We start from the raw sequence: 25,442 nt of genomic DNA on the forward strand, positions 1-25,442 counted from the left end.
GCCCTCTTCTGGCCTTGTAATAAGGCAAACCCCTATTCAGAAAGAAGAGACTGGAGAGCGTCCAAGGCTAAAAGGCATCTGCCAAGATTTATTACGCAGTTAACAAAAACACTAGAGCTTGTCTTCTCAAGCGGAAAAGTTGCTTTCAGCAACCAGCCCCTCCCCAAACACTCCTTTTATAGAGAGCTCAGGGCGTGGTCTCCCTGTGCCTCCTCCCGAGGAGTCCCGCAGCCTTTCTTTGTTTGTTCCTGCTCGACTGCCTCCTGCGTCGGGCGTCCTTGAACAGGGCCAGCTGTGGGTCATCTTCCTCCGCACTCTCGGGCTCACGCAGCTGAGAAGAGGTCCCCGGCTGAGGGCTCTGCAAAGCCTCCAAACCATCATCAGCCGGTTCGTTTCCCTCCTCCCCCTCATCTGAGTCATCCGATACATCGGAGCCGGCTGTCGGACCCACAGGCTGGCCCTGAGTCACAACAGGTATATGGAATCTATCAAAATTGTACATGAAGTCCACTTTCACTTAAGCTCTCACAGAGAGATGTATTTCCATTGCATTATGTTATTCACTTACTTATAACGACTTGCAAATGAATAGATAAGATAACCTTTATTGTCATTGTCTTTGCAAAAGGGGCAGCGTTGAACTGATTTAACTACAGTATTCCCCTCAGGGCTATGCAGTGCACTATGCCATCCATGCAAAGAATTTTTGTGATTTAAATAGATTGGAAGGACTAGCAAAAATTTGTTCAGCGATGTTCAAAAATATGGCACAGTAATGAGGCCATGTACCGAGGACAATTCACAATTCCTGGTTCTGTGTTTTCTGAACTTCTTTCAACAAATAAACAAATCCTCCTTTCTTCCTACAACACCTCTTGCATGTTGTTCCCTCAACTTCTACCAAATTCTTTTGGGGAGGAACAGAAAATAAGATAAACATGGTTGGAGCATGGTTAGGCTAGTAGTCTTCTGATAGAGAAACAAAGACTCTAACTGAGTGTTATACGTAACTTCCTAACATGGCAATTATCTCAATATTTCATGAGATACTTTCAAGTTGAGGTTGGGAGGTCCTCTGCTGGAGATGTTTCGAGCTTCAGCCCAGAGGAGCAAGATGGTTTAAGCAGCCTTTTGAATCCTAGCCTTGTAGCTGGAGAAAGGTTTAAAACGACTCTGATCCCACCACCATTTGTTCTTGGGAATGTTACTAAACTATCTGCCATGTTACAGTATTTGCACTAAGAAATCTTGCTTGCTGAAAAATAAATTCTTCCCTGACATTGATGGAACTAAAACAATGGATACAATGATCACAGTAACAATAAAATATTTTAATTTATTTTGGTAAAAGCTGCCAATCTCATTCCATATAGTACAACTGCTGTCCTAGATATTGGATGAAGTTGATATTTAGAACAAAAGCACTAGAATAACAGTGTAATTTTAGGATATCAGATTTTCCAAGCATTTTTCATCATCACAATGAAATAGACATCGGTATCTATTGAAGCACTGACACCAGCATAATAGTTCATGAATTCCTCTGTGGTGACCTACAATAGAAAAGGTTGAAAAAGAAAAATAAAGTTTTCATTTAAATAAATGTGTAAACAATTATGTGCAAGAATTAAATTATACATTCTGTTCTACAGGGAGATTTTAATTCATATGTACCGGTATTTACTTTTCACCCCTGTGAGTGGTACGTGTCTTCCTCAATGTCAGGGCCTTTATCAGAGACCTGGGAGTTTGAGAGTTCTGTACAGTATCTTAGCTGCTCTTAGCACTGCACTTTTCTGGACAGAGAGATCTAAAGTTGTTCCTAGGGTCTGTTGGAGCCAATTTCCCAGCTTAGGAGTCACAACCCCAAATGCTCCCACCATCATTGGGAGTACTTTGTCCTTTATTTTCCATATCCTCTCCAATTTCTCCTTCAGACCCTGATACTTCTCCAGTTCCTCAAACTCCTTCATGATGTTGCTATTGTTTGGCATGCTACATCTATTAGCACCATATTCTTCTGGTCCTTTACTACTACAATGTCTGGTTGATTGTCTAGTACCTGCCTGTCTCTTCTGGATCTGGAAATCTCATCGGACCCTGATCTTAAAACCTGCTGAGGTTTGCCCATGTACAAACTGCACAAGAAACATGAGGAACAATCCCATTGAAAGAAACAAGTGAAACATGTTTTACTGGAATGCAAGTTCCACAGAAATCTGCCACATTAGATCTGACCGCATAATATACGAGCCCTCCCAACCCTCACCCTCACATTTTAAATCCACAGAGTTTGGATTTAATTTTGCAATTCTAGAACAAAATTAAGCATTGTGAGAGATATAGAAACACAATTTGCATAATCTCAGTGAAATCTAAGACATATTTCATTTCCCTGTAGGAGTAAGTTGCATTCTAGGGCTTTGGGGAATGGAAAGAGGCAGAACTATGGGTGTTATGTATGCAGGCACCTGCATAGCAACAGCCACCAGGGGGCGTTGGCCTGAACGGTTTTTGGCGGGAAACCCAGTTTCGGCGGGAAACCTAGGGCCAACCCCATTGGCTGTCCGCTTACCTGGCTAGGTATTTAAGGAGGCCAGGTAACCCTCATTCCCCAGTTCGCCATCCCCTCCAATAAAGAGCTGAACTCACACTCCGGCTGGCGTCTCTTCCTTGCGTTGGACCCACTACACTATAATGAGTATCAATACAGAGTGCACAATGCCGCCTTTCTATGTCCAGTGGCTGCACAAGAGGAGGACAAAGAGAGAAGATCTCTGTTGATAATTTCAGTAAGTCCCTTTAAAAAACAACAGAGCCTGTGGCATGCCTGACATGATTGACTTAGCTTTGCTTTGCTTTTAATCTCCTTCTCATTTACCTGTCCATCTTTATCATAGGGTGAGTCAAAGTTGTCCAGGAAAGTCCTAAAAACTTGATCTTCACTCCATTCTCCATTTTGGTACTTGGGATGATGTTTTACATTGTAGACTCCTCGCAGATCTTCAATGGTGATGACTCCATCCCCCGTCTTATCTAGCTTTCGAAAAGCTTGCATGATGACTTCTTTCCTTGTATTGGACATAGGAGGCTAAGAAAATACACAAAGCAATATCGTTTTAAGGCCACTTTCTTCTCAGCCTTACCCTATTACAGTACTTTCTGTTTCATAATATCAAAAGTGGGTTTGGAGGATTATGTTTCCTGTACTATTTTCAGAACATTAAACAAAAGATGTGAATATCAATTCTAGAAAGAAAGAAAGAAAGAAAGAAAGAAAGAAAGAAAGAAAGAAAGAAAGAAAGAAAGAAAGAAAGAAAGAAAGAAAGAAAGAAAGAAAGAAAGAAAGAAAGAAAGAAAGAAAGAAAGAAAGAACAGTGCAGAAGAATAGTAGATGCAATTTAGAAAAATATGACACAATTAAATTAAAGCAGAGGAACCTATGTGCAGATCATTATTCATTTCTGGGCTAACTTCATACCTTCCAAAATGGTGCTTTGGGGCAGCTGGATTACTCCAGTTGTTTACTATAGTGTGCAGCATATTATTTGTAAGCCAAAGTGGAGGAAATACATCAGATGGAGCTATGCACCGGTCACTGATCACCTGTGAACTAGTGTTGTATTGCATAATCCGATGCATTTGGCTATCAAACTTTCTCCAGACATTTGCTATCATTTCATTTGTATTTGAAAAGAGAATCTAGTTTATATTCCATAGCCATCTGCTGGTTGCTCCTTGGGATTTGGCTACTCATGCTCACTTCCCTTCTGAGAACAGTGATTTTGAGTTGGTGCTGGGGAGGAAGCACAGCTGGCATCTGAATAATATTTGTGTGCCATTCACTTTAAGACTGAGGGCTGAAAGAAGATGGAAAGTAGAATGGATAGAGATATGGGGATATATCCCCTTCATGGATTACTGCCTTGTCGTGGCGAAGGGGCTTGCGTAATTCAATGAAGCTATGAGCTATGCTGTGCAGGGCCACCCAAGACGGAAAGGTCATAGCATAGAGTTCTGACAAAACGTGATCCACTGGAGAAGGAAATGGCAACCCACTCCAGTATCTTTGCCATGAAAACCCCATGGACAATACCAAAAGGCAAAACAATATGACGCTGGAAGATGAGCCCCTCAGGTTGGAAGGCATCCAATATGCTACTGGGGAAGAGCAGAGGGCTAGTACTAGTAGCGCCAGAAAGAATGAAGCGACTGGGCCAAAGCCGAAAGGACGCTCAGCTGTGGATGTGTTTGGTGGTAAAAGGAAAGTCCAATGCTGTAAAGATTTTTTCTCCATAGGAACCTGGAATGTAAGATCCATGAATCAAGGAAAGCTGGACGTGGTCAAACAAGAGATGACAAGACTAAACATCGACATCTTAGGTATCAGCGAACTAAAATGGACAGGAATGGGTGAATTTAATTCATATGACCATCAGGTATACTACTGCGGGCAAGAATCCCTCAGAAGAAATGGAGTAGCCTTCATAGTCAATAAAAGAGTAGGAAAAGCAATACTGAGATACAATCCCCAAAATGACAGAATGATCTCAGTTCGAATCCAAGGCAAACCATTCAATATCACAGTAGTCCAAGTCTATGCCCCAACCACCAGTGCTGAAGAGGATGAAATTGACCGGTTCTATGAAGCCCTACAGCACCTTATAAAACTAACACCAAAAAATGATGTCCTTATCGTCATGGGGGATTGGAATGCTAAAGTAGGAAGCCAAAAGATAAGCGGAATAACAGGCAAGTTTGGCCTTGGAGTACAAAATGAAGCAGGGCACAAGCTGATAGAATTTTGTCAAGAGAATACGATGGTCATAGCAAACACTCTTTTCCAACAACCGAAGAGACGGCTCTACACATGGACATCACCAGACGGTCAACACAGAAATCAGATTGACTATGTCAATCTGACTATCTGCAGCCAAAGATGGAGAAGCTCTATACAGTCAGTAAAAACAAGACCAGGAGCTGACTGTGGCTCAGACCATGAGCTTATCATTGCAAAGTTTAGGCTTAAACTGAAGAAAGTAGGGAAAAGCACTAGGCCACTCAGGTATGAATTAAATCATACCCCTGTTGAATATACAGTAGAGGTGACAATAGATTTAAGGAATTAGATCTGATAGACAGAGTGCCTGAAGAACTATGGACAGAGGTTCGCAACATTGTACAACAGGTAGCAACCAAAACCATCCCAAAGAAAAAGAAATGCAAGAAAGCAAAATGGCTGTCTGAGGAAGCTTTGCAAATAGCTGAGGAAAGGAGGGAAGCGAAAGGCAAGGGAGAAAAAGAAAGATATGCCCAATTGAATGCAGAATTCCAGAGAATAGCTAGAAGAGATAAGAATGCCTTCTTAAATGAACAGTGCAAAGAAATAGAAGAAAACAATAGAATAGGGAGGACCAGAGATCTTTTCAAGAAAATTGGAGAGATGAAGGGAACGTTTCATGCAAAAATGGGCATGATACAGGACCAAAATGGCAGGGACCTAACAGAGGCAGAAGAGATTAAGAAGAGGTGGCAAAATTACACAGAAGAACAATACAAGAATGAGCTTAACATAGACTCCAGCAGTATGTGGACCGAGAACTACCAGAAGTATAGGCAGGATTTCAAAGAGGCAGAGGAACTAGAGATCAAATTGCCAACATACGCTGGATCATGGAGAAAGCTAGAGAGTTCCAGAAAAACATCTACTTCTGCTTCATTGACTATGCTAAAGCCTTTGATTGTGCGGATCATAACAAACTGTGGCAAGTTCTTAAAGAGATGGACGTACTAGACCATCTTATTTGTCTCTTGAGAAACCTATATGTGGGCCAAGAAGCAACAGTGAGGACTGGACACGGAACCACTGATTGGTTCAAAATTGGGAAAGGAGTCCGGCAAGGCTGTATACTGTTGCCCTGCCTATTTAACTTATATGCAGAGCACATCATGAGAAAGGCAGGGCTAGATGAATCAAAAGTTGGAATTAAGATTGCCGGAAGAAATATCAACAACCTAAGTTATGCAGATGATACCACTCTAATGGCAGAAAGTGAAGAAGAACTAAAGAGCCTCTTGTTGCAGGTGAAGAAGGAGAGTGCAAAAGTTGGCTTGAAACTAAACATTAAGAAAACCAAGATCATGGCATCCGGCCCTCTCAATTCCTGGCAAATAGATGGGGAAGAAATGGAGGTACCATATTTTCCGGCATATAAGACGACTGGGCGTCTAAGACGACCCCCCAACTTTTGAGATGATTTTCAAGATTTTTCGTCTTATACGCCGGAAAATCAGCGAGCCCGGGAAGGCACGCCCTCCCCTCTCACTGTGGAGGAAGCAGGGCAGGCTGGCGTCTGGCGGGAGCCGGCAGGGCAGTCCTGCGCACGCGCGCGCTCCCCGGCTGTTAAGGAGCACTCCTTAGCAGCCAGGGAGTGCGTGCGTGTGCAGGACTGCCCTGCCGGCTCCTGCCCGACGCTCTTCCCTCTTGAGGCAGCATCCCCGAGGACTGCTTAGGAGTCCTCGGGGATGCTGCCTCAAGAGGGAAGGACTGACCTGCCGGCTCCCGCCCGACGCCGGACGGCTCTGCCGATGCTGCTTCAAGAGGGAAGAGCGTGAGGTGCCTGCCATGGCTCTTGAGGCAGCATCCCCGAGGACTCCTTAGGAGCCGGGGAGCGATGCTGCCTCAAGAGGGAAGAGCGTCGGCCGGGAGCCGGCAGGGCAGTCTTGCGCACGCGCGCACTCCCCGGCTGCTAAGGAGTGCTCCTTAACAGCCGGGGAGCGCGCGTGTGTGCAGGACTGCCCTGCCGGCTCCCGCCAGACGCCAGCCTGCCCTGCTTCCTCCACAGTGAGAGGGGAGGGTGTGCCTTCCCGGGCTCGCTGATTTTCCAGCGTATAAGACGACTGGGCATATAAGACGACCCCCCAACTTTTGAGGTGATTTTCATGGGTTAAAAAGTCGTCTTATACGCCGGAAAATACGGTAGTGACAGATTTTATTTTCCTGGGCTCCAGGATAACCGCAAATGGGGACTGTAGCCAAGAAATTAAATGACGCTTGCTCCTTAGGAGGAAAGCCATGGCAAATCTAGACAGCACACTAAAAAGCAGATATATCACCCTGTCAACAAAAGTGCGTATAGTCAAGGCTATGGTCTTCTCATTTGCAATGTATGGCGGTGAAAGATGGACCATAAAAAAGGCTGAGCGCCAAAGAATTGAGGCCTTTGAACTGTGGTGCTGGAGAAAACTCCTGTGAGTCCCTTGGACTGCAAGGTGATCAAACCGGTCAGTCCTAGAGGAGATGAACCCTGACTTCTCTTTAGAAGGCCAGATCATGAAGCTAAAACTCAAATACTTTGGCCACCTGATGAGAAGGAAGGACTCACTGGAGAAGAGCCTTATGCTGGGAAAGATTGAGGGCAATAGAAGAAGGGGACGACAGAGAATGAGGTGACTGGATGGTGTCACTGAAGCAGAAGGCGTGAGCTTAAATGGACTCCAGAAGATGGTAGAGGACAGGAAGGCCTGGAGGAATGTTGTCCATAGGGTCGCGATGGGTTGGACATGACTTCGCAGCTAACAACAACAATGGGGAGATATAGGAAGAGTGTGTGCAGAATTGCAGAGGGGCTATAAGAGGACTTCTTTCATTCTTTTTTTTTTTAATTTAAACTAATTTATATGGCTGTCCATCTCACAGACACAACTCCAGGCAGCAAACTGGGATTTCAAAAAAGATAAGTACAGCTTATAAGCTATAATATATAATATTTTACCCAGTGCCTCAGTCTGTTGTAGCTCATGGAATTGAAATCCACACAGTGTACTGTTTGATGTTAAGGGCTCTTAAATGTCTTGTCTCTAACTTTCATATAATCAGGTACCTGATACAAGCCTGGTATCTAAGTTTCTCTACAGTATTGCAACCCATATGAGAGGCATATCAACCCATGAATTAAAATCTTATTTAAGCACTGCTTCCTATCCATACTTTTTTATTTCAAATAAGTTGATTTCTTTTAAGCTGTTGTATATACGTTAATTCCGCAGTGTATATTTGTCCTTCCTTTTCTTAGAATAATTTTTTTTAGCTGATAGGAAATGTGGGTGGAAACGGATTCACAACAGTGCTGATCTCCAATCAATTAGCATTGCATAAGGTAAATACCTGGATCGGATGTGCCCTGACTTCACTCTGCATGATCTTGACTCAAATGTGGAGAACTCATTTCCACTGTAATTAGCATTTCTTGGTAGACTTCAGCCTGTGTGACACACTAAGACTTCTGTACCCAGAAAGAGTGTCAGCATTGAACACTGACATTGAAATGATCCAGTTAAGGCATTGCCAGCAGCAGCTATCAGGGATTTCCCCAAGTTATTTCTCCATACCAATAAACATGTTTGTCTAGTAAATGCATTCATTTTGTTAGCTTTATCAGGTAGATCATACAGGAGCTAATTCTACTTCATTGTAAAGTTATATTAACAGCATCTTGCAAGTCTGAATATATATATATATATATATATATATATATATATATATAGGTAAAGGTAAAGGTTCCCCCGCACATGCGTGCTAGTCGTTTCCGACTCTAGGGGCCGGTGCTCATCTCCGTTTCAAAGCCGAAGAGCCAGCGCTTGTCCAAGGACATCTCCGTGGTCATGTGGCCAGCATGACTAGACGCCAAAGGCGCACGGAACGCTGTTACCTTCCCACTGTAGTGGTCCCTATTTTTCTACTTGCATTTTTACGTGCTTTCGAACTGCTAGGTTGGCAGAAGCTGGGACAAGTAACAGGCGCTCACTCTGTTACGCGGCACTCGGGATTCGACCCGCCAAACTGCCGACCTTCCGATCGACAAGCTCAGCGTCCTAACCCACTGAGCCACCGCGTCCCTTTATATATATATATATATATATATATATATATATATATATATATATATATATATATATATATATATGTATGTACGTGTATATATATGTAAATTTTTTTAGATTGCTAACAAAGAATTAAAGGGAGACTGATATGCATTTCAAACTTATTTGTTTTCATCAGTCAGCCATAGCCTTCTGAGATTCAAACCTGGGCTGATTGCACATTAGGCAGTTGTTTTTACCTCTAGGCCACAAGCTCTATCTCACTTTGTTAGCTGAGAAGCAAGGGGGATATGTGTTAAATGCTTGTTAACTATTGCTAGGCCCCAAACATGGGACAGATCTTTATTTCCTGTTTCAGCCTAACCGAAGGCCATCGACAGGCAGTAGTCACAACAGTGACAGCTCATATTTGTGTAAATTTTGGAAAAAAAATAGGTATCAAATTTAGGTATCAAATTTACACAAATATGAGCTGTCACTGTTGGGGGACCTCTGTGCTAAGGTCTTTTCCCCATACTGTTATAGATTTGGACATAACATAGCATGTTAATGTAATAATTTTTGTTGTTCTTGCTTAAAACTTACTCTTAATGTTAGGAGAAATTCATCAAAGTCAATTGTTCCATTCCCATCTTTATCAAATATTTTGAAAAGATTTGCGGCTTCCTCTTTCTCGATCAACACAGCATAATCGTGGAGCCCTTTCAGGAACTCTTTGAAATCAAGGGTCCTGCTATTGTTGTCATCCATGATGCGGAAAACCCTGAAGAAAAGAAGGTTGACTGTAAACAAAAGAGTTACAAAGATCAAAGAGGAAGAGAAGTCGGACAATGATATACAGATCTAGGAAAGTTGCATTTAAAGAAAACAAGAGCCTTGCTTCTGCGATACAGTCTATCAAGACATTCAGCTGCATAGCAGCTCCTTATCTGACCTCCCTTGCAAATTTCACAATGGAAGTTCACAGCTTCAGGGGCTAACTATTGTGCTGTTTGAATGTTTGTTATTTTATAGCAAATTTGAGCAACTCTTACATAACCAGGGCTTTTTTTGTCATAGAATGCCCAGAACGGAGTTCCGGCACCTTTTTGGGATGGAACCTTGTAGGGTAGGGAAGGAGGGTTGTATGACGTGTGTGAGTTCCGGCACCTTTTTATTTTACAAAAAAAGCACTGTACATAACCAAACCGCATCTTTACCTGATATAAGATTGATGTTTATACTCTTAATCAAACAGGACGTATGTGCAGATATAGTAAACCTAGCTCAATCTTCACATCCTTGAATTGGGCCCAAAATAGCATTTGAACAGTTACGTGCACATGTGTGAAAAACCTAGCTAGGTATTAATAAATTGAAAAATCAGTTAAAATAAGATTGACATAGCATGGACAAATGATACTTTCGGAGAATTCAGCCACATATGGATATAATGGCTTTTCCCTTGAAAGGTTAGATCAGCAATCCTGGCTTTTTTTTTTTTTTTTTTGCCCAAGATGGCGACGGCCGCAACTTAAGCTTCGGGCGCTCTTCGAGGGCCCCAAAGGAATTTGCTCCGGGAAGCCCTAGGTATGTTGAGGCGATTCTGGGGGTGGGGGAGCCAAAAACAGCTGCTACGTGCTGTCTTCGGTGGCACTGAGCCCCCCCCTTTGAATTAGCGGCGTTTTAACATCTGCCGTCTGCCGATCTGCCGGCCTCACGATGGCGCCGAGCGCAGCTATACTGTGAATCCTGGATGTCTGCCTTGCTTCTTTTCATCTGCTGCTGGCTGAGCTGATTTCATGCTGTTGCTGGCCGAGGCGACTTTGGGATTGGGGGTTTTTCAAAACAGCTGCTGGGCGCTGCTTTTCGTAGCGCTGAGCCCCCCCCTCCGGAATAGCGGCTTGTTGATTCAATCGAGCGGCGCTGAGAACTGAGAACTGCCTGCCGAACTGCTGAGCTCTATTATGGCGCTGAGCGCTGCTTCGCTGTGAAACTCGGGACGTCTGCCTGTTTTTTATCTGCTTGCGGATTGAGGCGACTTTAGGGATTGGGGGATCTTTGAAACGGCTCCTGGATGCTACTTTTCATGACGCTGAGCCTCCCCCCCCCCGAGCTAGCGGCCTGTTGATCTGAATGAGCAGCGCTGACAATCTCTGCTGACCTGTTGAGCTCTGTTATGGCGTCAATCACCTCTACAGCGCCGTGGAGCCCGGGACGCCTCACCTGCCTTCTTTCCTCTGCCTGTTCGCCGTGGATACCCTCTGCTTGTCAGAGGGGCAGCGGCGACGACCCCACCGGATGGAGATCCTTTTTACGACCATCTGCTGACCGACACCGTTCTTTGGTGGCGAGGAGCCTCCTTCTTCTCCCGGATGGTGGTTGCAGATTGTGGGCCTGGTCATCGGCCCCGGCGGACATGTTAGTGAATTCCAGGACCCAACATGACTGCTGGGATCACTTCTTTCCACCGTTGAAGGATGGCTTGGACTGGTGGATGGACATTGGGGAGAGAATGTTTTGTTCTCCCCCCCCCCAGACTGGCGGTGCGGGCTGGCGTTGTGAGGATTGACAGAGGCCTGGCCTGCCTGTTCCTTACTTCTTTTGTTGACAGGCAGGCATTACGGCTAGCTCCATACCTGATGGGAACTAAGATCCCCCTATGGATAATCCAGTGTGGACGGGACCGAACCGTGGTGGGAGGACGGTTCTGGACTGGTCAGCGACCACCTCACTGGTGTGGGAGACCAGTTGGGGTGGGCCTGGCTTAGGACTCCCCTTTTCTCTCTCTGTTCCAGTTAGACTCCTCAGCCGGAGTGAGAGGACGGCTGAGGTTGTCCCTTGGAACTCCATCTCGGGTGAGAGCTGAGATGGCTTTGCAGATTGAGAGATATGCCCACTGGACCTGTTCTTTTTCCATCTTCGTACCATCAATGAACAATCCTTTGGCTATATTTTCAACATCGGCCCCAAGAGACTAATTGAGTGCTATATGATCCATCGTTATTCCGAAGCGGACTTGTATGCCCTTAGGGCGGTTCCTGCCTCATGGGCGCGACCTGTCGCCTGTTTTCATACTCCCCTTAATGACGGGCCCAAGCCTTGGGACTCCGAGAGGTGGTTGGGCTTGGATAGGGGCCTCGAGTTAAGACGCGCTAAGAGGCCCCTGATCAGATTTTTAGCCGGTTATTTTAGGAGGTTAGGGAGGGGGAGGGAGGGGGGGATGGGGAGGGAACTTGTAACCGGCACTCAGTCTGGTCCTGTTAGAGGTCCTGGTGGGACGGGGTTGGGGGAGGTGGCTGCTGGTGCTGGGAATGTGGGGGTGGGGTATCGAATCCCCACGGCGATAGGGTATGGCAGCAGGTGTTTGCGAGGAGGGTCATATCAACATCTGGGATCGCGCCCCCGCGATCTTCGAGCGGTGGCGCGCTCCGACCCTCCGGTTAGCACCCTCTTACCCGGGGATGAGGGTGATCAGGCCCCTGAGCTCAGGCTGGTCTATTTTAACGCTAGATCCGTAGTTAATAAAGCTCCCCTCATCCGTGATCGGATCGAGGAGGAATGTGCGGATCTAGCGTGCATCACGGAAACTTGGCTGGGCTCGGAGGGAGGGGTGCCTCTCACCGAGTTATGCCCGCCGGGTTTCCGGGTGCTGCACCAGCCACGGGCTCAGGGCAGGGGTGGTGGGGTGGCAGTGGTTATTCGGGAGACATTGTGTCCCCGGGAGGCCACCATTGTCCAGATGGCCGGGAGTGAGACCCTCCTCTTGAGGTGTGGTCCTCGGGTTCAGTTGGGCTTGTTGCTTACATACCTGGCGCCCAGCTGTGTGGCAACAGCCCTGCCCGAGCTGCTCGACACCCTCTCAGGGTTGGCGGTGGAGTTCCCCAGGCTCGTAGTCCTGGGTGACTTCAACCTGCCATCACTGGGAGGGTCGTCGGAGTTAGCTCGGGAGTTCATGGCTTCCATGACAGCCATGGGCCTGACCCAGGTTATTGAGGGCCCGACTCATGAGGGGGGTCACACTCTTGACCTGGTGTTTCTGTCTGGACAGTGGCTGGATGATCTGGGAGGGGGTTCTCCGTCCATCACCCCTCTGTCATGGTCAGACCATTACCTCCTGAGGCTAGTTTTCCGTCATGCCATCCCCCGCCGCTGGGCGGCGGAGCCGACCAGGTGGTTCCGCCCCAGGCGCCTAATGGACCCAGATCGGTTCCAGAGGGCGCTTGGGCCTATACCTATCACCCTTACCCACAGCCCAGTCGATGCCCTGGTGGAGGCCTGGGAAACGGCAGCCACCAGGGCACTCGACTGCGTTGTACCCATGCGACCTCTGACCCGACGCAGATCCCGTTGGGCCCCATGGTTCTCTGTGGAGCTCCGGGAGATGAAGCGGCGGAGACGAGGTCTAGAGAGCGGTTGGAGATCCAGCCGATCCGAATCCGACCGATTGCAGTTAAGAACCTTTATAAGGTCTTATCTTGCGGCGATAAGGACGGCGAAGTCTAACTACTTTGCCGCCCTTATCGCGTCCGCAGATAATCGCCCGGCCGCCCTGTTTAGGGTGACTCGCTCCCTCCTTAATCAGGAGGTGAGAGAGGATCCCTTGCAGGGACGAGCCGAGGAGTTTAGTCATCATCTGGCGGACAAAATCGCTCGGATCCGGACCGGCTTGGACTCTGACTGGGCAGAGTCTAATGTGGAGGAATCAGGCGGTCTTGAGCACGTTATCTGGAATGAGTTCGACCCTGTTTCCCCTGATGATGTGGACAGGATCATGGGGAGACTGAGCACCACCACCTGTTTGTTGGATCCGTGCCCCTCCTGGCTAGCTTATGCGGCTCGGGAAGGAACACGAGGCTGGTTCCATGCAGTAATAACTGCTTCCTTGAAGGAGGGTGTCTTTCCTGCCGCCTTGAAGGAGGCGGTGGTGAGACCCCTTCTCAAGAAGCCTGCTTTGGACCCAGCTGTTTTAAACAACTACCGTCCAGTCTCCAACCTTCGCTTTCTGGCGAAGGTTGTTGAGAGTGTGGTGGTGCATCAGCTCCCTCTGTTCCTGGAGGAAACTGATTATCTGGACCTGTACCAATCGGGCTTCAGGCCCGGACACAGCACGGAGACGGCATTGGTCACGCTGGTGAATGATCTCTGGAGGGCTAGGGACAGGGGTTGCTCCTCTGTCCTGGTCCTATTAGATCTCTCAGCGGCGTTCGATACCATCGACCATGGTATCTTACTGCGGCGTCTCAGGGGGCTGGGAGTGGGAGGCACCGTTTTACGGTGGTTCTCCTCCTACCTCCAGGGCCGCTCGCAGTCGGTGTTGACAGGAGGGCAGAGATCCGCCCCGAGGTCTCTCATTTGTGGAGTCCCTCAGGGGTCGGTTCTCTCGCCTCTCCTGTTCAACATCTATATGAAGCCGCTGGGCGAGATCATTCGTGGTTTTGGGGTGGGGTATCATCAGTACGCTGATGATACCCAACTTTTTCTTTCCACCCCGAACCAACCCAGTGATGCCCTCTCCGTGATGTCCCGGTGCCTGGAGGCGGTTCAGGTCTGGATGGGGAGAAACAGGCTTCGTCTCAATCCCGCCAAGACTGAGTGGCTGTGCATATCGGCATCTCGGGTTAACCAAGTTATTCCATCCTTAATGATGGGGGGTGAGGTGTTACCCCCCGTCGATAGGGCTCGCAACTTGGGCGTCCTCCTGGATTCACGGCTCAATTTCGAAGACCATATAGGAGCCGTGACCAGGGGGGCTTTTGCCCAGGTTCGCCTGGTGCGCCAGTTGCGTCCCTATCTGGACCGAGACGCCCTATGCACAGTTACTCATGCGCTTGTGACCTCCCGTTTGGACTACTGTAACGCTCTCTACATGGGGCTGCCCTTGAAGACCACTCGGAGGCTTCAACTGGTGCAGAACGCGGCCGCGCAAGTTGTAATGGGGGTTTCCCGATACTCCCATGTAACACCTCTACTCCATGAGCTGCATTGGCTTCCGGTTGCCCTCCGGGTGAAATTCAAGGTGCTGGTTATCACCTATAAAGCCCTACATGGCCTGGGTCCGGGATATCTGAGGGAACACCTGCTGCCGGCATCAAATACCCTTCGCCCAGTGCGCTCCCACAGGGAGGGTCTGCTCAGGGTCCCGCCGGTAAGAGACTGCCGGCGGGTGACACCCAGGGATAGGGCCTTCTCGGTGGGAGCGCCTGCCCTCTGGAACCAGCTGCCGGTGGAGCTGAGAACTGCCCCCGACCTTCGATCATTCCGCCGGGGCCTGAAGACCTGGCTCTTCGAGCTCTCGGGCCCAGACTGAGGAGGAATTTTTAATTTGGGGTTCTTTTTAACTGACTACAGGGTTAATTTAATATTTTTTAATTTGGTTCTTAATTTTTGTATTTTGGATTTTTAATTCCCTGTAAACCGCCCTGAGTCCTCAGGGAATAGGGCGGTATATAAATATAACTAAATAAATAAATAAATAAATATGAGTGTTTATATTAATGCCACCCTTATTTTTAATTTCCACATGCCCTTTGTTTGAACTACTTTTCACCACTATTGCTGAGGAGCTAACTGCATTCTTTCTGGATAGAGACTGCTTGAGCAAATTATCTTTGAAATGGTAACATCTGATTTAGCTCACTAGTAAATGGGTCCATGAGAACATAAGCACTGCCCTTCTTGATTAGACTTCTAGCCCATTTAGTCTAGCAGTCTAAAGTCTCACAGTGACTTTCAGATCCAAACCTATGGAAGATACACTGAATTCCAATTGAGTACAATCCTTTATTTGCTTATACCTAATGGACAGAATCTTGCCAAACTAAAGCTATAATCCTCCACCCTAATGGCAGCCCTGAACCTCTCCTCTCCCCACCCCCACATGTAGCTTGGACTGCACAGTCTCTTAATTTGGGCTTTTCTCTGGAATGTACTACCTTCTCCCTAGGAAATCTCTGTGCTACCAAGACTCTCCGCCACTGCTTCTCCAGGTACATCACATTCCATCACAATGGCCAACCAATGGCTCAAGGAAGTGCACAAGTGTTCCAGAAAATGGTCTTCAGAAGCAGTCACCTTGCCAGCAAGGAGTCCCATGACTTCCATGAATTGGTCCAACGTTTATTTGAAGCCAGCTATGCACCTCATCTCAGAGTAAAATGCAGCTGATGCAAAATGCAACAATTACTAACTGAGAAGGGTCATATGTCCCATGGTGGCACAGTGGTTAGATTGTAGTATTGCAGGCTAACTCTGTTCACATTGCCAGGAGTTCGGTGTCTTCCATCCTAACTGGCTCAAGGTTGACTTAACCTTTTATCCTTCCAAGGTTGGTAAAATAAGACCCAGATTGTTGGGGACAATGTGCTGACTCTATAAAATGCTTAGAGAGGGCTGTAAAGCACTGTAAAATGGTATATAAGTGCTATTGCTATTGCTATATGGAACAAGTTGTGCTTTTTACAAGAGGCACTTTGTTTTTCTTTGAAGAAGCTTCTTGGATGAGAAGCAAAATGACTTCAAGAAAAAACAAAATATAGTCACCACTTGAAAAAGCACCTTTGGGTTAAATAGAGTTCAATACACAATCAGTACAAATTATTCTCAGAACTCACAATTCTGTCATTCTGAAACTTTTCAGAGTTTCCAGATAAAAACCATATCACGCAATTAACCTTCTTTGACCATAGAATTTTTTCCAAGTGATCTAGAGCAAGTGTCCCCAAGCCCTGTGCCACAGTCCACTATCGGGCCTTGGCCCACTATCAGGCTGCAGCCTGTTCGGAACAGGGCTGCATGTGCCTACTACTTGCATGTGCCTACTACTCACAAGGAACTATCCCTCTCCCCCCAACGGGCCACCAAGCCAGAAAGGGAGGGACCACTGGTCTAGAGACATAATTGCATAATGTAGGATGATATATCTGGATAATCCCTAGATGGCAGCAAGGCTGTCATCTTGTGGTTATCTGGAATTTTCTATTCAGATATAATGAGTGGTAGCACTAGAATCCTTCCTTCCTTCCTTCCTTCCTTCCTTCCTTCCTTCCTTCCTTCCTTCCTTCCTTCCTTCCTACCTCACCTCACCTCACCTCACCTCACCTCACCTCACCTCACCTCACCTCCTTTGGGTAAGTCAAATTCCTTCCTTCCTTCCTTCCTTCCTTCCTTCCTTCCTTCCTTCCTTCCTTCCTTCCTTCCTTCCTTCCTTCCTTCCTTCCTTCCTTTCCCTTCCCGGTCTTTTTATCTTTTTCTTAATTATGATATTTGAATGTGTTAAAAAATGTGCAAGAAAGGATGTGTAGGTTGGACATAAGAGTGTGAAAAAAAGTCCAGCTAAAGAGCAGATCCTCACTCAGCCCCAGACAGAGTGGCTGGTTCACAGTCTTAAGTTCTCTGGGAGATTTGAAACAAAGCTGAAAAGAGGCTGAACTACATAGTTTAGCTTTAAAGCGATGCAGGCTCCACCACCGTGTGTCTAGCCCTCTGGTTGTCACCACTTGGCTTCACCATCCATTTACCTGCCCAGGCCTTTGATGCCTGCTGAGCCCCTGGCCAGGCACTGAAGACGTAGCCTCTCGATTGGATCAGTGGTGTGGCTAAGGTTTTTCTTGGCTTGGAAGGCCATTTCCCTGTCATGTCGTGCAGTGCCCGGCATCTAGAGAAAAAGGAAGTCAGTTATCTTAACATGGAGCAAAGAATAAAAGGCTTGGAAGGGACCCTGGAAATTTTCTCTAAAACCTCTTGCCGATGACAAATAGCTGTCCAGTCTCTTCTTGATAACCTTCTGAAGGGATTTTATTCTGCTTAAGCTTGATGTTAGTAATATTGATATTAGTAGTGATACTTTGTAATCATATATATATATATATATATATATATGTATGTATGTATGTATGTATGTATGTATGTATGTATGTATATGTGTATGTATGTATATGTATGTATATGTATATGTGTGTATATATATATATATGTGTGTATGTGTATGTATATATGTATATGTGTGTGTGTGTGTGTGTGTGTGTGTGTAATTAGATTGCTAACAAAGAATTAAAGGGAGACTGATATGCATTTCAAACTTATTTGTTTTCATCAGTCAGCCATAGCCTTCTGAGATTCGAACCTGGGCTGATTGCACATTAGGCAGTTGTTTTTAACCTCTAGGCCACAAGCTCTATCTCACTTTGTTAGCTGAGAAGCAAGGGAGATATGTGTTAAATGCTTGTTAACTATTTAGATTACCTTGCTAGGCCCCAAACATGGGACAAATCTTTATTTCCTGTTTCAACCTAACCGAAGGCCATCGACAGGCAGTAGTCACAACAGTGACAGCTCATATTTGTGTAAATTTTAGATTGCTAACAAACATGGGACAAATCTTTATTTCCTGTTTCGGCCTAACCCAGGGGTCAGCAACCTGAAACAGTGAAAGAGACACTCGGAACCGGTTCCCTCACAAAAGGAAAAACTGGGAGCCGCAAAAAATGTGTGCACATGCACGTACATGCGCAGAACAGGGTTTGACTGAAGAGTGGAGCCAAAGTGAGATATGCACCTACCCTGCATATTTGAATTGATTGGTTGAACTTTTTTAGTCCCACTTTTTTTTTTTGGACTGCACATGGCAGAGGACTGGGAGCTGCAGGAGACGGCTGAAAGAGCCGCATGCGGCTCCGGAGCCGCGGGTTGCAGACCTGTGGCCTAACTGAAGGCCATCCACAAGCAGTAGTCACAACAGTGACAGCTCATATTTGTGTAAATTTTAGATTGCTAACAAAGAATTAAAGGGAGACTGATATGCATTTCGGACTCATTAGTCTTCATCAGTCAGTCATACCCTTCTGAGATTCGAACCTGGGCTGCTTGCACGTTAGGCAGTGTTTTTACTTCTTGAGCCACAGGTTCTCTCTCGCTTTGTTAGCTTTTTTTTTGCAAGGGGAGAAATATGTGTCATATGTTAACTCTTAGATTACCTTGCTAGGCCCCAAACATGGGGCAAATCTTTATTTCCTGTTTTCAGCCTTATCTCAAAGGCCATCGAACAGGCTGTAGTCACACCGGACAGTTCATATATTTGTGTAAATTACTAACAAAGAATTAAGGGAGGCTGATAAATTCTTTGTTAGTAATTTACACAAATATATGAACTGTCCGGTGTGACTACAGCCTGTTCGATGGCCTTTGAGATAAGGCTGAAAACAGGAAATAAAGATTTGCCCCATGTTTGGGGCCTAGCAAGGTAATCTAAGAGTTAACATATGACACACATATATATGTATATGTATATGTATATGTATATGTATATGTATATGTATATGTATATGTATATGTATATGTATATGTATATGTATATGTATATGTATATGTATATGTATATGTATATGTATATATATATATATATATATATATATGTGTGTGTGTGTGTGTGTGTGTGTGTGTGTGTGTGTGTGTGTTTATATATATGATCAAAATAAAAGTTGTTTGCTTGCTGAAACCTCGACTCAGGAATTTCTTTTGGCTCTTTTAAATTCCTGAGTAATGCTGGGGCAATTGTGAGGCTAAGTGTAAAACTTTACACTTCATTGAGGGAGAAAAGGATTGATTTTTAGGACATCTACTCTGGTATCTTTAAAACGGCCTTACAGGCAGTTCCTGCCTTCTGTGCATCCTTAGGAACTGCAAGCATTCATGGTTTGCATGAATTCAGATATTGTTAAAGGCACCTGAGGAAACTGGAACAAAAGTGCTGGTAATTCTGCCTGTACAAAAAGGCTACTGTACCACATAAATGAAAAACTAGCTTTTTCTAAAATATAAATATGTAAATATTTATATCATCAGGACCAGACGGATTACACCCCAAGGTTCTCAAGGAACTGGCAGATGTGATCTCAGAACCACTGAACTATATTTTTCAAAGATCCTGGAGCACTGGGGAACTACCAGAGGACTGGAAGAGAGCTGATGTAGTTCCCATCTTCAAAAAAGGGAACAAAATAGATCCAGGAAATTACAGACCTATCAGCCTGACCTCAATACCTGGGAAGATTCTGGAAAAGATAATCAAACAACAGATCAGTGAACACCTTGATGTGAACAAAGTTATCACTAAAAGCCAACATGGGTTTGTCAAAAACAGATCATGCCAGACAAATCTTATTGCATTCTTTGACCAAGTGACAAAACTAGTGGACCAGAGGAATGCTGTAGATATAATTTACTTGGACTTCAGTAAGGCATTTGATAAAGTAGACCACAACCTACTACTTGATAAGATAGAAAAATGTGGGTTAGACAGCATCACCACCAGATGGATACGTAGCTGGCTGACAGGCCGTACTCAGCGTGTGGTCCTCAATGGAACTGCATCTACATGGAAGGAAGTGTGTAGAGGGATGCCCCAGGGATCTGTTCTGGGCCCAGTGCTCTTCAACATCTTCATCAACAATTTGGATGAGGGGATAGATGGGGAACTCATCAAATTTGCAGACAACACCAAGCTGGCAGGAATAGGCAATACTCCAGAAGATAGGCTTAAGATACAGGAGGATCTGGACAGACTCGAATACTGGGCACTATCTAACAAAATGAAATTCAATTGTGACAAAAGTAAGGTTCTACATTTAGGCAGGAAAAATCAAATGCACAGGTATAGTATAGGTCGTACCTTGCTCAATAGTAGCAACTGTGAGAGAGATCTTGGAGTCCTAGTGGACAATCACTTAAATATGAGCCAGCACTGTGCTGCAGCTGCCAAAAAAGCCAACACAGTGTTAGGCTGCATTAACAGAGGGATAGATCGCGTGAAGTACTAATACCACTTTACAATGCCTTGGTAAGGCCACACCTGGAATACTGCATCCAGTTTTGGTCACCACGATGTAAAAAAGATGTCGAGACTCTAGAAAGAGTACAGAGAAGAGCAACAAAGATGATTGGGGGACTGGAGGCTAAAACATATAGGGAACAGTTGCTGGAATTGGGTATGTGTAGTTTAACGAAGAGAAGGGTGAGGGGTGACATGATAGCAGTATTCCAATATCTCAGGGGCTGCCACAAAGAAGAGGGAGTCGAGCTATTCTCCAAAGCACCTGAAAGCAGGACAAGAAGCAAAGGATGGAAACTAGTCAAGGAGAGAAACAACCTAGAACTAAGGAGAAACTTCCTGACAGTTAGAACAATTAACCAGTGGAACAACCTGCCTCCAGAAGTGGTGAATGCTCCAACACTGGAAGTTTTTAAGAAGAGACTGGCCAGCCACTTGTCTGAAATGGTATAGGGTTTCCTGCCTGAGCAGGGGGTTGGACTAGATGACCTCCAAGGTCCCATCCAACTTATTATTATTATTATTACAGATGTGAGGAAGAAGAACTTTGCCAAAGGAATTTAAGATTACATTTTTCAATGTTTAATTTTTTTAATGAGTACGGTAATTAATACATATATATGTTAAGCTAATTTGTGCAGCTTCATCATTCATGAGCCGGACAAGAGTCAAACAAAAATTTCAACCAAAGTTTGAAAATATTATGTATTTTTATGCTAAAGTTAAGAAAAGCAAGCAAAGCAGCTGTGCATCTTTGCCAAATGAATAATAATAATAATAATAATAATAATAATAATAATAATAATAATAATAATAATAATAATAATAATAATAATAATAATAAGAAGAAGAAGAAGAAGAAGAAGAAGAAGAAGAAGAAGAAGAAGAAGAAGTTGGAAGGGACCTTGGAGGTCATCTAGTCCAACCCCCTGCTCAGGCAGGAAACCCTATACCAGGGGTCAGCAACCTGAAACAGTGAAAGAGCCACTCGGAACCGGTTCCCTCACAAAAGGAAAAACTGGGAGCCGCAAAAAATGTGTGCACATGCGCGTACATGCACACATGCGCAGAACAGGGTTTGACTGAAGAGTGGAGCCAAGGCGAGATATGCACCTACCCTGCATATTTGAATTGATTGGTTGAACTTTTTTAGTCTCACCTTTTTTTTTGGACTGCACATGGCAGAGGACTGGGAGCCGCAGGAGACGGCTGAAAGAGCCGCATGTGGCTCCGGAGCCGCGGGTTGCAGACCTGTGCCCTATACCATTTCAGGCAAATGGCTGTCCAGTCTCTTCTTAAAAACTTTCAGTGTTGGAGCATTCACCACTTCTGGAGGCAGGTTGTTCCACTGGTTAATTGTTCTAACTGTCAGGAAGTTTCTCCTTAGTTCTAGGTTGCTTCTCTCCTTGACTAGAATAAATGGACAAGGTCTTTGTCCATTTGCATTTGGTTATCACAGAGAAGGTAGCAGCTCTGCCTTAAGCATTCATTCCTCACCTACAAATCTATCGATTATGTGCTATCAATTTGGTATTGACTCTTAGTAACCACACACACACACACACACACACACACACACACACACACACTTGCACAGAAATATGATACATCGATGGTGGGATGCAGCCAGTTCGCACCACTTCGGCAGAACCAGTAGCTATTTTTTTGTTGCCCAGTCCCAGAACAGAACGGTCGGGGCCAGCATGTTCTCAGAAGGAATGATGTTCCATAGGGCAGGTGAAGCAGCAGCAAAGACCGTCTTGGGTCCCACAACAAACCTCTTCTGCTGGATCTGATGGGATGGGTAGGTGTCATGGAGATTCCCTCAAGTATACATATGTATGTATGCATGTTTTGGCATCAGTTTTGTATAATTTAACATTTTGAGTGGTGCTGCTGTTCTTCTTCATCATCATCATCATTTTAGCCATTGTCTGTACATTGCAAGATGAAGGCCTCTTCTGCATGTTTCCAACCAAAGGGCCTTGGTGGAGCAGTGGGCTAATGCCTCCTTAAGTAACACCAGCTGCCTGCAATTAGTGTAGGTTCGAGTCCCACCAGGCTCAAGGTTGACTCAGCCTTCCATCCTTCCGAGGTAGGTAAAACGAGGACCCAGATTGTTGGGGGGCAATAAGCTGACTTTGTAATGCTGCTGCTTGGGGGAGGGGGCAAAAGCCTTAATAAGCAGCCATATACATAGAATGAAGGCTATTGCTAAGCACATTGATTTGTGCTTCTTAGATTGTAAGCCGCCCTGAGTCTTCGGAGAAGGGCGGGATATAAATGGGATATATATATAGTCCTGAGCTTTCTTTTGCCAGTTGGGCCCACAATACTTGTTGATGTCATCAATCCATCTTATTTTAGGTCTCTTTCATGGATGCTTTTTATCAAGAGGGATCCATTCTATGACTGCCCTGGTCCACATTATTGCTGTTATTGTTATTATCCTTGGGATGGTGACATTGTTTGGTGGGTGGCATTTTTACTTTTGAGAGTGGTGCATTGGATTTTCATTTTAATGTGTGCCATTGTATATACAGTAAAATGACAATAAAAGTTATTCAGTTCAGTTCTTTGTACGGCTTCCCCACCAGCACCCTGAACTGAACTTGGAAGCAAACAAATGCAGCTTGAGGAGCAGAGGGGTAATGTGTACAGATCTAGTTGTGCACATTACTGCCTGCTTGTGCTGCATTTTGAACCAGCTAAAACTTCCAGTGGTCTTCATAGGCAGCCTCATGTAGAACACATTATAGTAATTCATAAGGGAGTTGATTAGGGTGTAGAGTGTAGAGCCTCCTGGTTCAGGAATTGGTGCAAATGGCACACAACATAAAGGTATGCAAAGGCCCTTCTAGCCATGACTGCTCTTCCAGCAGGAGTTGTGAGTCCCCAGATAGCACACCCGGTCTGTCTGGGAAAATGTAATTTCATGTAGAACCAAAGATGTAAAATTCTCAGATCGAGATGACCCCTGGGTTTGCTACTGTTTGGGGAGCATCTGGAGTGTTGCCTTCTTTCCCCCCTTTGTCAAGATCCCCTTCTACCAATTTATACAAAATGAAACAACAAGTGCAAACTTAGACTTTGCTGAAGTAAAACAAGAAAAAGGACATTCCAGCAGGTATGCTTATTACAATTCATGGAATGTGTGTGTTAGCAACAATAAAATGTAGACCAGCAATTTCACAATTTATTCACAAAGGCTTTATAACCATCTGATAGCATCAGTCTGAAAGGTCGCTATGCAAAGCACTTGATTTCCTCCTTAAAGTGCAAGAGAGCTCAAACAATCTGGCCAAGTCAGTGAAGCAAAGATTTTTACACAGTATTTAATGCTATTCTATCTTTTTAAAAATATGATCTTTTCTATTTTATACCACAAAGATGAACTACTCTTTTTGGTTTCTGTACATTATAAAATTTTTCTGTCCTATATTTTAACTGGTTGTTCAACATTTTGGAAGGTTTCTGGCTGAAAAGCACTTTAGTTATAATTTGACAATGATCACGTCAAGCAAATCTGCTATGTACGATGAAGGCTTTCTCAGACCACCCAGCTCCATGTTCTCCTGAATCTCAAAGTTACATTGCAATTATTCTGAGTTTGCTGCATATTTCTTTTTTGACTCTCCATATTACACAGTTTATTATCCCAGATGTCATTTTTTTTAATCGCACAAACTTTCTAAGTAGGCAATGCCCTTAATAGCAAAGAGGAGGAGGAGGATAGGGATATAAATGACATAGTAACTTCTGGAAGCCACTGATGAAGGGAATGAGAATAAAATGTTTGGTTACCTTGAATCTGTCACCTGTTGCTTCCACCTGAAACTATGGACGCTTTCTTGTAGAGTTAGGGAAAATAGGCCTATCTCTTCCTTGTGTTTCCTCCCTTCTTCTGGCCTACACCCTCTTCCCCTGATTGGGCTGGGGGGGAAGGATGAATGCAAAAACCAACAGGCAGCAAAGCCTGACTGGAAGACATCAGCTGTCCGTCCATCTCAGGTTACTTGTTTACATACCACTCCCCTGCTTGAGGTTTACTGTGGTGTTTCCAAGGTGATGTGGGTTGCCCAGAAGGGCCTCATGCAACCTGGCTGGGTTTGAATCATTCTCTTTCTGTAGCCAGAGATGCTCTTTCATGCTACGTTCCTATGTTTTGCATCTGACCTTCAGATCCCAGTGCAGACTGCGGATCCCAGTGTCTCAGGAAATTATTTTTGCTGCAAGGGAAAGCTCCCTAACTTTTAATGTAGAGCAGGAAAAGGGAATTCACCTGAATCTGCCTTTCTATTTAAAAAAATGGAAAGAGAGAAAATGATGTGGAAGATTAGAATTCAAAGGGAAAAGTTTGAACCTAGATACACCCCTGAAATGTTACTTTTCTGTCACCGTTATGGAAGGAAAGGTAAGTTCTAGGCAAGGAATTATTTCTTTGAGATATTTAACATAACCTGCTTCAAAACTATTTAGACCAATTGTATGTCTGTACAAAACAGGGTTATAGATATCTTTCAGTCAGAGACCATACCTTTAAGTTGGAGCTAGATGAAGATTTAATTTACTAGTGACAAGAGCATAAATGCTTTTATTTTAAAATTATGATTCCATGAATATGATTGATGTTTTGCTGTAATATAACATATGCTCTTTCTTGTTTCTGACATAACAAATGGAGAAAATAAAGTGATTTTTGTACTGTTTGCATTTTTCCCAGTAGTTTCCAGGTTTAGCTCCTTTGTGCAAA

General features: G+C 44.8%; 1 protein-coding gene across 1 annotated transcript; it reads right to left on the minus strand.

Annotated features, from left to right (window-relative positions):
* Positions 1 to 1,437: 1,437 nt before the first annotated feature.
* CAPSL (calcyphosine like) lies at positions 1,438 to 24,614 on the minus strand. Its single transcript, XM_081321201.1, has 5 exons — positions 24,494 to 24,614; positions 17,382 to 17,518; positions 9,469 to 9,646; positions 2,882 to 3,091; positions 1,438 to 1,553 (listed from the first exon to the last, which is right to left on the minus strand). The coding sequence occupies exons 2-5, from the start codon at positions 17,516 to 17,518 to the stop codon at positions 1,452 to 1,454; spliced, it is 627 nt and encodes a 208-aa protein (XP_081177327.1). The 5' UTR covers positions 24,494 to 24,614; the 3' UTR covers positions 1,438 to 1,451.
* Between the last annotated feature and the right edge of the window lie 828 nt (positions 24,615 to 25,442).

Source organism: Vipera berus, assembly GCF_964194415.1.
Source record: "Vipera berus genome assembly, chromosome: 2".
NCBI lineage: Eukaryota > Metazoa > Chordata > Lepidosauria > Squamata > Viperidae > Vipera > Vipera berus.

What these genes read in the sequence shown, in the direction of transcription:
- CAPSL (XM_081321201.1), bottom strand. Translation starts at nt 17,518, where the DNA reads ATGCCGGGCACTGCACGACATGACAGGGAAATGGCCTTCCAAGCCAAG. An exon ending in AATTTCTCCTAACATTAAGA is followed by an intron (nt 3,092 to 9,468) that starts GTAAGTTTTAAG and finishes GTATTTTCTTAG; the next exon opens with CCTCCTATGTCCAATACAAG. An exon ending in CCTATGATAAAGATGGACAG is followed by an intron (nt 1,554 to 2,881) that starts GTAAATGAGAAG and finishes TTTCTATTGTAG; the next exon opens with GTCACCACAGAGGAATTCAT.